The sequence below is a fragment of the Elaeis guineensis genome, chromosome 5 (genome assembly GCF_000442705.2).
Source record: "Elaeis guineensis isolate ETL-2024a chromosome 5, EG11, whole genome shotgun sequence".
NCBI lineage: Eukaryota > Viridiplantae > Streptophyta > Magnoliopsida > Arecales > Arecaceae > Elaeis > Elaeis guineensis.
This window is the reverse complement of record NC_025997.2, coordinates 9,071,309-9,085,575: the sequence shown is the minus strand read 5'-3', so window position 1 is coordinate 9,085,575 and position 14,267 is coordinate 9,071,309. Positions and strand designations below refer to the sequence as shown.

The 14,267-nt window shown below is 37.3% G+C and overlaps 1 protein-coding gene and 1 non-coding gene across 2 annotated transcripts; one reads left to right on the top strand and one right to left on the bottom strand.

Annotated features, from left to right (window-relative positions):
- Positions 1-2,026: 2,026 nt before the first annotated feature.
- LOC105044819 (cytochrome P450 716A2) lies at positions 2,027-4,409 on the top strand. The gene is given in 6 exon segments (XM_010922841.3): positions 2,027-2,815; positions 2,910-3,135; positions 3,138-3,335; positions 3,338-3,373; positions 3,609-3,799; positions 3,941-4,409. Coding segments are annotated over 6 exon segments (1,494 nt in total). The 5' UTR covers positions 2,027-2,293; the 3' UTR covers positions 4,262-4,409.
- A 2,841-nt stretch (positions 4,410-7,250) lies between these two features.
- On the bottom strand, positions 7,251-13,338 carry LOC105044818 (uncharacterized). Its single transcript, XR_012141362.1, has 4 exons — positions 12,891-13,338; positions 12,418-12,720; positions 10,525-10,614; positions 7,251-7,695 (listed from the first exon to the last, which is right to left on the bottom strand). It is a non-coding gene; the product is annotated as an uncharacterized protein (transcript).
- Positions 13,339-14,267: the final 929 nt, after the last annotated feature.

The following is a 14,267-nucleotide window of genomic DNA, read 5'->3' as shown; positions in this document are numbered from 1 at the left end:
AATTTTAGAGCACAGCTTAGGTCCTTTGCAAAGTGGAAACACAGATCTCAAAAATCCGATCATGTGAAGGAAAGATCTAAGTTTGTACTCGTTGGAGGACCTAAAATCCATCCAAAAATATAACAGTTTATGTTTCGCTTGAGGTTTTCCTTTTTTTAGAGAAAATGGACTGAAGCCCAAATTGATCAAAAGATATGTCTCTTGAACTCTTTCGTCATCGTTACATCAGTACAAGTAATAAAAAAACTCGAAAAAAAGACATGATGGCATTATTCTATTAATGATTACGTGGTTTGGGTTGCTCCACAAGTATTTTCCTCCGCTCGAAGGTGACGGGATGACCAGTCACATTCACTACAGTAAAGTAGCCCCGCACAGCAGTCCAAAAGCTTAGGCCTGAAAGGAATCTGAAGTTACAGGATACCACTGCACTGGGTAAGTTTTTTTGATTCCATGGCTGGAAGAAGCTCTTGTTTTTTTCTTATAAGAAATTGTCAAAATCAACAAACAGATAAACTAATGTATGTTAGGTGTCTCTAGTTCATTCATGCATTGTTAGTTAACACGCATGAATTTTTTTTTTTTTTTTTCATGGAGCTTGTTTTAATTTTTTGTCTCTTTAATTATTCAGGGCATAACAAACCATGATCTCATCTAAAAAAATTAGTCGAAAGATGTTATTTAGATTTTTTGATCCTATATAAGAATTCAGAATCTTTCTAATAAATATCTAATTCTGCACGAGTCTTAATATACTCTCTCCATTTATATATCTATTCATAAACATCATGATCGGTCTGTGATCAGTCCCAATGAATTCATGCTGCAGTATCTTCTAGTCCACATATGCTATAGCTAGATTGACTCTGTTACCATTTGTAATAATTCAGGATTTCATCTAAAAAATTAGTCGAAAAATTTTATTTGGATTTCTTGATCCTGTATAAATATCCATAATCTTCTCAGCGAATAATCGATGTGGAATTAAATACCTGTTTGTATAGATCCTAACACATGACTATCTCCTTCACTATCTTTATATTTATCATCGCCTATTCCTTGTATTTGTCAAGAAAAAATTGCAAGAATTTATCCTGGTATGTTAGCATTATTATCACTCTCTTCCTTCTTGTTACTGAGGACGACTACAAGATGAAACTGGATGAGAAAATGCTCTCTCTTTTTTGGAGTACAGTTATTGAGGTATATTTCCCAAAGTAACCATTCCACACCTGTTGCCAAAAGTTTGTAAGTTAAATTGAATTAACATAGCTATCCATGAACAGTAAATCAGAGCGTCCAAAATTATATACCTTCAATTTCATGGAGTCTAGTCGGGTGGCATTTACCTCCCTGTTCATCAAGAAAGACAATAAAGGGAATCTAGCTAGTCCTAGAATCACTTAAGCTGAAAGTCCTAGCAAATTATTATGTAACCAAGCCAACCATTATGAACAAGATTACTGGCGCAACTCATACAAGGCCTGTAGTTATGATGTTACCTCAAATACAGTAGCTGAACTGGCAAGATAAAAAAAAAACTCTTATCCTGTTTTAATACAACAATAAGCATAGACAAAATCAAATCGCAAAGACTCCATGGAATCGCAGCTGTGGATGTCCAAACCATACAATCAGTAAGCTCAACATCATAAGATGACACCCAATCAGCACCACTTGCATACTTTTGGCATGCCCAAAGAATCCTTTTCGGCTGTCAGACCTCATTGGATCAGTTCAAATATTGGCAGTTGAGAAGATATGTCCAATGACACTGAACCACTAACTCCACAGGGAATGGGACAAAGCAGCAGCTCAACTCTTCTAATTAAACCTATGCTTCTTCTGGTTTTTATATTTACATATCTATTTTCAGTTCTTAAAGTCGACAAAAGGGATGGGTTGAAACTTATGCAAGAGGATAAGCATGTTCTGAAAATGGGGAAATAAATTTTTTGTGCATCTTTTAAGATCCACTTAAATTTTGTGCATTAATTAGAACGTTGGCAAATCTAAATGGATGATGATGATATAATTTACTGTTCCTCACGTAAAACTACAATGATATAATTTAAGATAATTCAAAAAAAGCTTAATATTACAGGATCTACTAGCTTTCTAACTGCATCTCCTAGTGAAATTGAAAGATCACTATAACCTTTTATCGCCGGCGATATAAGCCGGCCGTCTCTAGGTAACCACATCCGCACCTCTATAAATGGGAATTGGAGCTGGTATCTAGGTTGAGAATTGAGAAAGGCAAGAGCAAGGAAAGCTAGGTTCTATTATAACCATGGATGTTGGCCTGTTCGGCCTTCTGCACCTTTCAATAGAATCCCAACCAGTATTTCTTGCTGTTGTACTAGTAATTGTTGGAGTCCTTTTTGGCAGGTATTACAGATTCAAAACATTCTCCTTGCATGGTACAAGCCTCCCTCCTGGCTCCTTGGGATTGCCACTATTTGGCGAGACCATAAGCTTTCTAAAGGCCCAGACGCATGATAAGACTCAGGAATGGGTGGACACTCGGATCAAAAGACATGGACCAATCTTTAAGACCTCCCTCATGGGGAAACCAACAATTGTTATTACTGGTACAGCAGGTAATCGTTTCATCTTCACTGCTAATGACAACACCATCACGAGCAAACAACCCACCACGGTCAGCTCTATCATTGGCAAGTACAACACGTTTGAACTCACCGGACATAGTCACAAGGTAATCAGAAGTGCCATGGCCAGCGTCCTGAAGCCAGAGAGCCTACAGAGGTACGTTAGAGATATGGACTCTCTTGTAAAGCAACGGATATTCCAGGTATGATCCCCATAACTCTGTTCGATTTCACTAGCATAGTTTTTATTTTTTTTTTTCATTGAATTCTAAACTTTTATACACGACTTTGATGTAGGAGTTGGATGGAAAGGAGTCTGTGAAGATTGTTCCGTTGATGAAGAGGATCACTTTTAGCATGGCATGTGCTCTGCTATTTAGACTACCTGATGGGAAGGAGCTGGACTTAGTGTTCCAAGACCTCACAACTGCATTAAAAGGGATGTGGAGTTTGCATCTAAACTTTCCGGGAACCTCATTTCACCGAGGAATGGTGGCTCGAAGACGAATCTTCGAGTACTTCTCAATTTAATAGAGGAAAGGAGGAGGAAGCTGTCAGAAGGAAATGTCAGCTCTGAGAATGACGTGATCTCCTCCTTTCTTAAGTTGAGAAATGAGAACGGTGAGGAACTTTCAGAAGATATGCTAGTGGATAACATCATGACTCTGATTATTGGCAGCTATGATACAATTACATTCCTTCTGACTCAATTTGTGAGGCACCTTGCCGGGACAAAATGATCTATGATTACATATTGGAAGGTGAGCTTAGTTCTTAATGAAATTTGAAGACACAGCTTTATACCCTTCTCTCTCTTTAATTTTCTCATGCTATATTTTATGCCTGAATACCTTTAATTTGATGGTAAAGGAAGTCAAACTTTTATATAGCAAAAAATAAATTTCTATACATCCTGGATTTTATTTTCTTTTGAACAGTGAGGTATGGCCATTTACAATCCTATATTAATGACTTTGCATGAGTTTGGTCCTCCAGAACAGAAGAAAATTCTTCGAGATAAGGAAGGCACTGATGAAAGCTTGACATGGAATGACATACAGAAGATGAAGTATACATGGAGAGTAGGCCAAGAGTTGTTGAGGATTACTCCTCCAGTATTTGGCAATTTCAAGACAGCCATCACTGATACATCTTTTGGTGGCTTTCCCATCCCTAAAGGATGGCAGGTAAATGCACATATGCTCAAACTATTACCACTGTAGTTTGCACTTCATATTAAGAATGGTGTGTTCTAATGGACCACTGATCCTTCTAAAGTGCAATGATCATCAAACAGGCATTTATGTGTTATCAACACTATATTGCAGGTATTTTGGGTGTCAAGTGGCACTCACATGGATGAGCATATTTTCCCTAAACCAGAAAAGTTCGACCCATCTCGCTTTGAACCTACTTCAAAGTCATATCCTCCATACTCTTACATCCCTTTTGGAGGAGGACCACATGTTTGCCCTGGAAGTGAGTTTGCTCGAATGGAGGTGTTGCTGATCATGCATCACTTGGTTACAAACTATGAGTGGTCAGAGATGATTCCTGATGAGCCAATTACAAGAGCCCCTCTTCCTTATCCAGCAATGGGTCTTCCAATCAAGCTATATGTCAAGAGCAAGGAAGAAATTTGCTCCTGAGTTTCTCCCTTTCACTTGAAATTATGAAACCCATGGTTGTAGTTCTTCATCAGAAGTTCTCTTTCTTTTTTCCCATTTTTTAACTTTTCAGATCAACCTGTGCTAAAAAGATGGTATGTTAAATTTCATACTTGTGCATTTTACAGCAGGGTTCACAAAAGCATAGTTAACATTGCAGAAAGCATGACTAATGTGGTGCATTGCCCATTAGTCTCTGTTTTGCGCAAAAAAAAAAAAAAAAAAAAAAAGAAAAAAACATTTTTATTTGTTAAGGTAAACAACTACAAATTTGGTGGAAAACAAGTGACCATGCACATGGCTGCTTTCAAATACCATGATACAACAGCCAACAGTTGAACACCTACTTATTCTTCTGCTGAATATGGTTTAATATTATGGCTTGTGTGCAATGCATGCTTTCATAGCCATGATGCTTTGATATGAGAACTGGTAGCACATATTTAAGTGGAAGGGCCAGGAGAAACTTAAATGCTCTAGCTATGAATCATCTTACTCAAAATCGTCTCTGAGTATCCTTCTTAAGAAGACAAAATAAGAGTTCATGCTTGAGACAGTTATGCAGCTAAATGTTAGTTTCAAGGAAAATACCAAGTAGGATTCTAAATTTCAGTTCTTGAACTGAGAAATCTAACTTTTTCTAAATCTTATAGTAAAAAATCATTTCAATTAAAATTTTATCTTAAAATCTTTCTGCTTGAAAGATATTAATGTAAAAACTTTATTGGTGTTTTTACATACACCCCCCTATACTTTAAAGAGTCTCAATCAGATCTTAAAATTTCATTTTGTTGCAATGTGATCCTGTCATCCATCTTCATTAATGCATTGTCAAGAAATTGCATCATGTATCTATCACATGATAACGTTTTTCAAAAAAAAAACTTATTCGGAATTAAAATATCCTTGTATTATAGGATCTAGTGTGGTTCATGGGACTCCATCCTATCCCGAATCCCATACTTCCCTCCCTAATACTTTGGATCAAGTTCAATGTCAAGATGTGATGAGATGGGAAGAGGATGAGCGAATTAGAACAAACCCAGCACACCCACTGCCCCCCTTCTCCCTTCCATGCCACCCCACTTTGTTAAATCCATCTTCAGCACCTCCATCCCTCTCTTGCCATTTCGCTCCTCTGTCCCTCCCCCACCCTCTCTCCCTCTCATATTACTACACCAGCCTTTGCCCCTCTACCATCCTCAATAATCCACCCTCATTACTCCTTCACTGAACCATAAACTTTGTAAACCAACACCATTATCATCAGTGGGTTGAGTTGGATTGCCAAATCATATATCTATTTTTAACAAATCAAAGGCAGTAGCCATAGAACATGATGAGAAAAACAAACAGTGAAAGGGTGCACATCTTTTCAAGTGCCGAAAAAACAAAATCGAGGCACCAGTGGTCATTTTACTAATTTGTCAGTATAATTATTTGGCTTGGGAATCATCATATCTGGTTCGAATTAAATGCATTTACATACATAGATCTATCAAATGTTCCTAAGTAAGCTTCTTTTTCAGTTTTTGGCATCCCAACCTCGCAGGAGACTCAAACCATCGATGCTATATTCAAGAGTAGTCGCCCAATAAAAACCAATACAAAAAAATGCGATTGCCAAACACATAACCAGCCACTGCATATAATACTGGAGAAAGGTTAGGGAACACAATCATGGACCCTCATATCAATTTCATAGTTGACATCATCAAGCGTGCAAGTAGACAGGTTTTCAAGAAATAAGACAGATACCTAAACATTTCAACTAAATTCTGCAGTTCAGGGACCTTGCGTTGAGATCCCTTCTAGTATTTTCCAATGCAGTAGCCTATAAAGAACAAATGCAGCAAATCTCATACACCAACTCTTACATTATTCACATCAAAAAGTTCGATGCAATTCAATTTTGCCTTTAGTTCAAAGTGAAGGATTCATCTAATAAAGACTTTACGTTACCAAGTAAAGTTCATGTTCTGCCCCTGCTGTGAACCCTCTTTGTCCTCTTTGTCCTAGCCACTCTTTGCCAGCTGTAAGACCTCATTTGTCATAGAAGATGGTATACTTTGAAACGTAGTCCCAATTTATTATATCTCTACCAACAACCCTGTCACTTTCTCATTCAAAGCTTTTATTTCCTGTCCCTCGCCTCCTTATCTTTCACTTTGTCCATCAAAGCCTTGGCCAGCTTGCAAACGTCGCTTCCAACAAAATCTACAAGTTCTCATCCATATCTATCTCCTTCCATAAAAACAAAGAGTCCAATTAATCTAATTGATATAGGCTCTAGATCTCCATACCCTTCTTTCTGACATCCTCCTTGCGCCAACTAATCGTCACCTTGAGTTGCGACACCTTGATGGCAATCTCATAATTCCTCTGCTGCATCTGCTCCCTAGCCTGGTCCTAGACTTCGACGTGCCTTGTATTTGCTTCTTGAGCTCCTTGGCAATCTATTGGTCTCCTTGATGATGCCATAGGCGATGACCAGTAGACCAATGTACTCAGAACCCAGTAGACCAATGTACTTCAAGACTTGGGGAAGCCACCAGCATACTTGAAAAGCCTTTCCCTGACAGTGAGTTCATGGGAAAGTGTTGCTAGTAGTGGCAATGGCAACGATGGTGCGAACAAAGAGCAAGAAGAAGGCCAGTGAAGGCGCACTTGGAGGCATGCATGGTGGGGGCCTAAGAAAAGGGTGCCAATGAGAGGGCATTTTCATCCTTGGCCGCCAACTTTGTCATAGAGAAGATGGACGGTGATAGATTCCAAGAGAATGTAGCTTTAAGGGTCTAAATAAGACTTTTTAAAAGTGCAAGGGATATACATGAAAAAGGGGAAAATTTGACAGGGTGAAAGTATAATTACCCCTTCAAAAGTTTAGCTGATTAGTACCCGTTTATGACATTGTAATGTGTAAGACTGGTCTTGAGCCATGAAGAAATGCAACCCAGAGGTCCATTCAAAGTATAGAAGGTCCAAGGTTTTCATTAAATTTATGACATTTCATGCACATTGAGAACTCAAGTACATGATTGTATTTAGTGATAATGCAGAGTTCATGCAACATAATAGTAATACTCTCTTCTTCTATCCTTTACAGTGTATCAAAATCAAGTCCAACTCTACAACAATTTTCAATAATTTGCCACTTCGGTTTCAACTTTTCACGTTGCTGCAATCTTCATACATAACAATTCAATCTTCAGTCTTCATGCATGCGGTCTCTGCCACGTCAAGTACAGTTTCAAGCAACATCACGACTTGATACCTCTATATCAGGAATTCATCCTTCACATATGGAATTGTTCTGTTGAAATATATGGTACCAAAATATTACAGATCCCCTTCACCAATGAGTATGCTGAAGATAAGTACACTCCCAGTGTGTCGAGGTACTTAGGCTCACCAACCTGCCACAATCAGAAAGCAATGAGGTATATAAAAACATCTATCAAGTTCTATCTGCCAATGAACACACTAGAGAGGATCAGGGCATAAACTGTTCTCAGCCTATCCAGGTAGGAAAAGCACTCAATTTTGGTTGAAAGTCTAAAACATTCAATTTAGTTGCTTTTCTTTTCCTTGTCAATGGTGAGCCAGTTTCAATAATTAACTTGGATAAGCTGAGTTAGATGAGTTATTGACCCTCTCTGAGTTAATCAATTCAATCTTTAATCATGTTACATCCAATTTTGTAAGATAGGCCTAATCACGTTGACATGGCTATTCAATGGACCCAATTTCAATTCAGATCAGCTGCATTCCATCTGTATCCCATTGATAGGCATTACTGGGAAAACAGAAACAAAAACCAAAGAAGCAAATACAGCACCCGTTACAAATGCCTAGTCAACTATCACTTACATGTGGGACAAGGCTTGGCAAGTAAGAATCAGGTTAGGAATCCAAGCTGGTGCCCCATCTATCAAAATTTGCATGCCTTTCAATGAACAGATAAACTGCATACAGAAGCATGTCAGAAGACTCTCTCTCTCTCTCTCTCTCTCTCTCTCTCTCTCTCTCTTCTGTGTAAGTTCAGTGCAAGTTTTGCAAAAAAAAAAAAGACTCATAGTTTATTAATCTAGAAAGTACCTTGGACCCTGTTAAGTGAGCTCTACTGAGGCCCAAATTTATTATATCCAAATCCTACGAGAACAGAAATAGTTGTATATGAAAAAGTTGAGCTAACTCAGCTGAGTTTTTGTCAATTCAGAATTTGGTTATGTCACCATTGGTCCTCCATTTTATGCATCATAGCTGACATAACAAAAAGATAGCATGGTAGAACAAGGAAATGTAACTCTGTTTCAAAAATCATCCAAAGTTTAGCATTCATTATATGCGGCTAGATACACTTTGAAGTTGAAAGATGAATTTACTAATATAGACCAACTAGTTCGGCAAAGGCTAGATTCTGGCACAAGGTCAAAGCAGTCCAGGTCTTTAAGGCAAAAAGTTAATTAACATTCAAAGTCCAAGACCTCCAAAATTATAGAGGTCTACAGGTTTCAAAACCATGGAGGTGATATCAAGGCATTAAACATTTGTGAATAGGGAAAATGTCAAATAAACACTTGGGTTCGAAGCCTTGAAGGAGATATTAGAACTTTAGCACTGAATTCTGCTCCCAAATATGAACTGACCCTGCTTCCATTTTCTAGACTTACTTGAACAGTCAATTATTGGAATTCCTTTTCTCTTCCTATTTTGTTTGCCTACTGTTCCCGTTCATGATTTCTAATGCCTGATTTATCCGAATCCCTTGTCTCTTTGCCTATGGATTGTCCATGGACAATTTGGCATGTATGGATTACAGTGATCAAAAATTTAAATGAATCATTTTAACATAAGCAGATTTGTTGGAATCTGAATTGATGCATGACATCTGCTCGACATTTTTTTTTATACTCTTGTTCAGTGCATTCTAAACTAATGGGTGTCTTGGAAAGCATGCAGGACAGAAGCTTACAAACCATGGAATTAACATTTTTTGATTACCACATTCATATTTATCAAACTTGCATAAAAAGTAAAAATTATGCCAATGAGAGCCAAAGCAAGAGAGAGTGGAGGAAGGGGGCATGTTAGTCATATTACCAACTTATTTGGAAGTGAGATTCTAGAGTCCAATATCAATATGAACTGCGAACTTTATAATCCTATTGGTTGTCGGATATTAACAGTTAAAGAAAATTTTCCTCCTGATGTTGTTCCTGTCTTTTATGGTAACCATTTTGGAGGTCAAACATTCAACATTATCTTCTAGAATGCATCTCAGAATAGGAAACCATAAAATTCAGTAAGAGGGAAAATTGAACCAAGGACCTCTAATTGAAAGATCATATTTCAAAGGTAACAAAAACGTAGCATATATAGAATTTCTAGCTTGAAGATATTTCCTGCATTTATGAGATTTTCTAAAGGACGAGGAAGAGGTTTTGCTAGCAGATTATGTAATTCTTGGTCATGCTACAACAGTTAATCCATCAGTTCATTTTATGAGCATCCAACAGCTCATGTATCTAAACAACAAGATACAGCAGCATGATAGAAACTTATGTAGAATCACCACCTAAAACTTTACCTGGCAAAAAAATCAAGCGTGAATCTTTGTAACAGATTTCACCCTGGAAGAGAACAAGTCAAATGGTTTATTTGCAAGTTTCTGTACATGATGCAGCTCTGTGCAGCCAAATAGATGAAAGCCTCCTAAAACAAGGATGAAGGTTTAGGAGAACCAGAAAAAAATGAGACCTATATCAGAACTGTTCTATATTGGGTTTTTGGATCACTAATGGGTTGCAAACTTATATGAGACAAACCATTTATCTTGTGTCCAAGTTATTCCAAAGAAGGCACTAATTCCTGCATAAGGGCAATCTGAACAGTAATAACCATCTTCTGAGTGGGGAGGTTGTCTTTAAAACCCACCAGATCCAGTGTGGGTGAAAGGCCCTTTCTTCATACTTCCTTTATGAATGTATGTATTCATATAGATAGTATGGACAAGGCTGATGGAAATGGCATTGTTAAATGGGTTCATCAATGGCCCATGACCCTAAAATGAGATTCTTGGCCTGACATCAAGATATTTTTCGGAGAAAAAACTTTCATATTCTAACCTAGCAGAAGATTTCATATTCCATTCATAAATCAAATTTTCTTGTAAAACAACTCATGTAACAGTACCATAAATATTCAAAAAATGGTCAAAATAAATGAGGATCAGAATCAGGTACCTTGCAAAAGAAAGATGGCAGCAAAACCAAAACAATGAGCAGTATCATCCTTCTCGTCTCAATGATTAGTGAAGTCCTTGACAACATAACCTAACATTTATATGAAAGATACAAGTCAATACCAAGTTCCAACCACCAAATCATAACAAGAAGCTACAAAACAGGCTCAAATGCAAGCAATCACCCTATCTGAATTTCATATGCTTATTCACCAATCTGAGAACTCTACTGTTGAATTTCTTATTTAGGTGCATATCGATAATGCAAGGGGTCGATTTCATTTTTCTCAAAGAGAGACACTTTAAGAACCAGCATTTATATTTCCTATGATCTTATATAATGATTTAGGGTATAGCAAAAAACCATCCAATCAGATATCTGGGATGCAATCTTCCATGCCTTTATTAATAGTAGAGCTTGTTACAACAAAAGTAAAGGAGGCTCCAACAAAGAACGATATTGGGTTGATGAAGAATGAAAACAAAGCATGCAGTACATAATTAGTTTTATAACAATACTATATAGGGGGAAACTAATCTACATGAATGAGCATTAAAAGTAAACAAAAGGATCAACATAGACTAAAAGTAGATTAGAGAAAAAACTCCAAATGGTTAAAGAATGCTTCCAAAACATTCCAATAAAATCTCTAATATATTAATAACCTGATCCTCCTATTCTTTCACCGGTTTTTATAGTTTCTTTTTTCTTTTCTTTTAGATTCAAGTTGAGCGGGTTAAAGGAATTTCTTTCTTCACTCCCATCAGATCATAGATTTTAGAAATTTTCTAGATTTATCGCCATTCTTGTCATTAGACTTTTCAAATCTTGGACCCCAAACACTGAAAATACTACAAGATTCATGCATATAAGGTCTAAACATTAAAAGAGCTTCTAAATGCATTCTTGAACAAATGGTTTGCTGAGTATTTTAGTTGTAGGTCATCTGATTTGCATTATATACTTCTAAATGAAGCATAAATCAAGAAAACATTGTACATTAGCTCAGGTTGCATTCAGAACTTTAAATAAATATGCATGACATTATCATGATCATTCCTTAACAGCTAAATTGATTGCTCAATTTTAAAGATAATTGTTGCAAACATGATAATAAACAGGATGTCTCCCCATGAATTGCTTCAGTTGCTCCATAACGTGGAAGTTAATATGATCACTGCACACCAAAAGACAGCTGAATTGACATTTGACTTTGTCGCTGCTTTCTAGGACCATCCTGAGTACTCTACAAACACCTGAATAACTAATGATCTCCAATATGTGATGTTTAATTTCTTCTAAATAATTCAAATACATTATTGTTATTTCTAAACTTTACGCTCACTTCTTTAATGAATATACAGACATATGACAATCCTCTTATATGTTACTAGTGTTATTGCTATAATATTGCAAGAAACAACAATTGTTACAGACAGGACCCACCTTGGAGGGGGGAAAAATCTAGTTGACTTTGATCTTTCAGAAAACGTGCAAACTATTCAATCTTCAAAATTTGGTTCGAAGGTTCTCTGTAATGATATTGCAACTAAACATAAGTTTCAGCTTGAACTTTTCTTTCTAGCACATGATTAAGGAAAAAATAAACTTTAAAATCTCCCATCTTCCTCGATAAGAAGTTCCTTTCACAAAAAACAACAGTTAAGTGAGCTTCAGCCCTCAAACACTAAACATATGCAGCACATTCATTTGCACTCCATCCACAAACATAAGGCATGCCTTTGACCCTTGATTAACATCAATGTGCCGACAGTATGTGCATGAAAAAAAAAAAAAAAAAGAATGCTTGATCACAAAGTTCTAATTCTCATGCACATATATGTGTCTAAATTTATTAAATAGAAACGGCATAGATGATGACAACATACTGACTTGACAGAAAGCAAACGAACAGCCAAGAGAGATGCTGACATTCCACACCCTCCAAGCAGCCTTCGCAACAAGACCCATGTAACTCAAAAAACTCATACAAAACCCAGCTACCGAAACCAAACTTGTGGCCCAGAACAAATCAGAATGGGTTTTCCTCTTTTTAAGCAGAAATACCAGGCAAAAGATGAAAGCCAGTGCATGTACTATAATTCCACCACCATCCTTTTCTACTGTTGAATGTGAGAGAAGGCAAAGACTTGCCATCGTCGCCACCATCATATCCTGTATATCGAACAAATACACCTTCCACATTGCATGAACCAAAATTTAGCTACATGATTGCCTCAGACAAAAACCAACATTTCTATGACTATTTTATTGAAAACTTGCTTTATATGATTGCAATAATTATCGGCAAATTAAAGTGATTGATATGATAACAGTAAGAAGAGTTTTGTATGGGAGTGTAGTGCCTGGCACGGATGGTGGCAGCCATTAGTTGGTGGAGCACCGATTTTGGCGCTCCGAACTTGTAATCTCTTCTTGGTGGCAAGCTTGTTTCTGATTAATTCTCTGGCCGGAGAAAGATGTTTCCCAGGAAGTGGGATAGCTTCGATTTCCGCTTGGTTTTTCTTGGGGGGTTTCGGTTTTTTGATTCCGCTTTGAGGGAGAAGAAGCGGAAGAGACGAAGGAAGAGGGAGATCTTCTCGCCGCCTTTGCCCCAGTGTGGGAGGATGTTGGAAGCGTCGATGCGGAAGTCGACACCCTTGGATCTGGCATGGACGGAGATCTTCCATGACTGGTGCTTGGAGGATTCCATTTTTGGCTTTTGAAGAGAATAGAGTGACCGGAGGATGGAAGAGGAAAGCGTTGGGACAGGCAGCGGTTCAATTGTGCAGAGGGTGCTTGAGATGTGTGGACGGTGATCGTACCGTTGATTGATTGGTTTTCTATTGGGCCGTCGGTGGTCAACAGCCCATTATCGGAAACACTTTGGGCCAAAACCAATCCGAGCCTTTTTCTCTGGATCAAGATGGAACGTAACAACTCTATTGGACCGTATCAAATAGCTGAAATGGGCTAACTCGGATGCTACATTGGGACCTTTTAAAACACTTATTTTAACTAGATTTTGTTACATGTATTGAACTGTAGATATCAAAATAAGATTAACTTGGTTCCATACTGCTGGATACGTCAAGTCAATTGTTTTGATTTCCAGCAGAAAGAAATTGTTTTTTTTTTTTTAAATAAAACAATTTTAGCTACCTCTTGGAAGTCATGCACGTATGCTCATACAAAAAACGAATTTGATAGAAGCGATATATCTGAAAGTTACAATCTTCATGCAATATACGGGATAACTGTAGAAGCCGGGATGACTATATTGATCATATTTCACTGGCAAGCCGTATCTGGATTAAACATCCTCTTCAACAACTTTGGCTACAATTTTGTTCCTTGACCAATGACACTGACGTCTCTAATTCCCATTATCCACCATCAACATCTTGGATGACTACAACAATAGTTAGCAAATTCGAAATGCAATTAACATTTTCCATGAGCTTGTTTGTGATCCATGTATATAACGATTTATCCATAACTGACATCTTCGATAACTTGGCGTATGGCCACCATATCTATGGCAAACAAATTGATTATAGACTTGGGTGTTTTTATTTCCTGGAACTCTCAACCACATAAATATATATATATTATTTGGGCTTTTAGATGAACTAGCTATAATGCATGTGCATACGCACATTGCTATTGATCTTTATTTTTTTTTTTTTTTACTGCATTGGCTTTTATCTTAAAGTCCATCAATATTAGAAAAGGTTTTTAAT